Consider the following 2,065-nt stretch of genomic DNA (forward strand, 5'->3'; position numbering starts at 1 on the left):
TGTGTGTGTGTGTAACAGTGTGTGTCTTTGTGTGTGTGTGTGTGTGTAACAGTGTGTGTGTTTGTACGACAGTGTGTGTGTGTGTAACAGTTTGTGTTTGTAACAGTGTGTGTGTGTTTGTGTGTAACAGTGTGTGTGTGTGTAACAGTGTGTGTGTTTGTAACAGTGTGTTTGTGTAACAGTGTGTGTGTTTGTATGACAGTGTGTGTGTGTGTGTGTGTGTAACAGTGTGTGTGTAACAGTGTGTGTGTAACAGTGTGTGTGTGTGTAACAGTGTGTGTAAAGAAGGCGAGAGAATAAAGTCTGGTATTATAATAATGTATTTGTTGTCAGGTCTCCATACAGTCAATAAAACCACTCAGAGTCTCAAATGGCATCCCAATCCCTACTAGTCACAAACACTATTTACAAGTAGAAGGACCCTTTTCTCCGTGACCGGCGAGCCTATTCTTTCACCATAGCATGTTGGTGACCAAAGTAGAGACGAAAAGGCCTCTGTTTGGGACGGAGCCGACTGCTAGTTATCCACACAGCTTTTTCTTCATCGTCCTCAATTCAGTCTCTCGACCGTGATACAATTATAGGTAAACAAACAAAAACAAAACAAACAAAAACAGCAACACAACAGTCCTCACTCTAATAGGTCAAGGGGTTAGAGTTCAGGGGGGTCAGGAACAGAATGGTGGACTAATGTAAGGACCTAAATCAATATTTCCCCACAAAACACTTCTGGAGGGGAAGAGCGAAAGAGAGAGAGATAGAAATAGACAGATGTAAAGTCGAAGTGATTAAACAACAACATTCTTCCCATCAGTCCAAGTTTCAGAAGGAACGAACGAACAGAACACTGATGTCGCTCTGATCCAAAATATATATATATTTTACTCTCCTCTAATTGGTTCATCCGTTTATTTCTGAGGCCGTTACGACAGTCAGTCATCGGGGATGAGAAAGGGGGCTTTCCAGGAGGTCCACTGTCTAGGTCGTCGTGGCAACGGGCTGGTGTTTTCCCGTGACGGGGTCGGGGTGAGGTCATCAGAACTGAAGGTTGGATCTTGGGAATCGTAGGACGGAAGAGGGAGAAAGAGAGAAATATTGGAATAAAATAGTCTTCAGAGTAACAGGTTTAATTTACAGCTACTGTTAAAAAAATACATCCCATTACAAATATAATACTGACTGCATTCATGAAAATCATTCCACTCTTCTTCCCTGTCCAAAATGTTATATTTAACAGTATTCCATACCTTGACCAATCGGAGTGTCTTGTCCTGGTTTCCACTCAGTTCTGGTTAATCTTCAGGTACAACTATATCTGTGGTCAAGACGAACCCTCATTAGACTGAAAACACGTCGACACAGCATTCACTGTGAACAGCTGGTTACACACCTGGTTACACACCCGGTTACACACCTGGTTACACACCCGGTTACACACCTGGTTACACACCTGTTTACACACCTGGTTAAACACCTGGTTACACACCTGGTTACACACCTGTTTACACACCTGGTTAAACACCTGGTTAAACACCTGGTTAAACACCTGGTTACACACCTGGTTACACACCTGTTTACACACCTGGTTAAACACCTGGTTACACACCTGGTTACACACCTGGTTAAACACCTGGTCACACACCTGGTTTGGCCACACACCTGTTTACACACCTGGTTAAACACCTGGTTAAACACCTGGTTAAACACCTGTTTACACACCTGGTTAAACACCTGGTTAAACACCTGTTTACACACCTGGTTACACACCTGGTTACACACCTGTTTACACACCTGGTTACACACCTGGTTACACACCTGGTTAAACACCTGGTCACACACCTGGTTAAACACCTGGTTACACACCTGGTTAAACACCTGGTTAAACACCTTGTTAAACACCTGGCCACACACACCTGGTTAATCACCTGACCACACACCTGGTTACACACCTTGTTAAACACCTGGCCACACACCTGGTTACACACCTTGCCACATAGCTGGTTAAACAACTGGTTAAACACCCGGTTACACACCTGGCCACACACCTGGCCACACACCTGGTTAC

At 44.1% G+C, this 2,065-nt stretch overlaps 1 protein-coding gene across 1 annotated transcript in view; it reads right to left on the reverse strand.

Moving 5' to 3' along the window:
* Window positions 1-260: 260 nt before the first annotated feature.
* The window catches only part of LOC112239704 (dachshund homolog 2-like), a 72,577-nt gene continuing 70,772 nt past the window's right edge, over window positions 261-2,065 (reverse strand). The window contains exons 9-10 of the mRNA XM_042298508.1: window positions 1,248-1,315; window positions 261-1,054 (exon numbers count right to left, since the gene is read on the reverse strand). Of these exons, the coding sequence (XP_042154442.1) occupies window positions 1,293-1,315 (23 nt within the window). The 3' untranslated portion in view covers window positions 261-1,054; window positions 1,248-1,292. The remainder of the gene's footprint in view (window positions 1,055-1,247; window positions 1,316-2,065) is intronic.

The sequence above is a fragment of the Oncorhynchus tshawytscha genome, linkage group LG15 (genome assembly GCF_018296145.1).
Source record: "Oncorhynchus tshawytscha isolate Ot180627B linkage group LG15, Otsh_v2.0, whole genome shotgun sequence".
NCBI classification, from domain to species: Eukaryota; Metazoa; Chordata; class Actinopteri; order Salmoniformes; family Salmonidae; genus Oncorhynchus; species Oncorhynchus tshawytscha.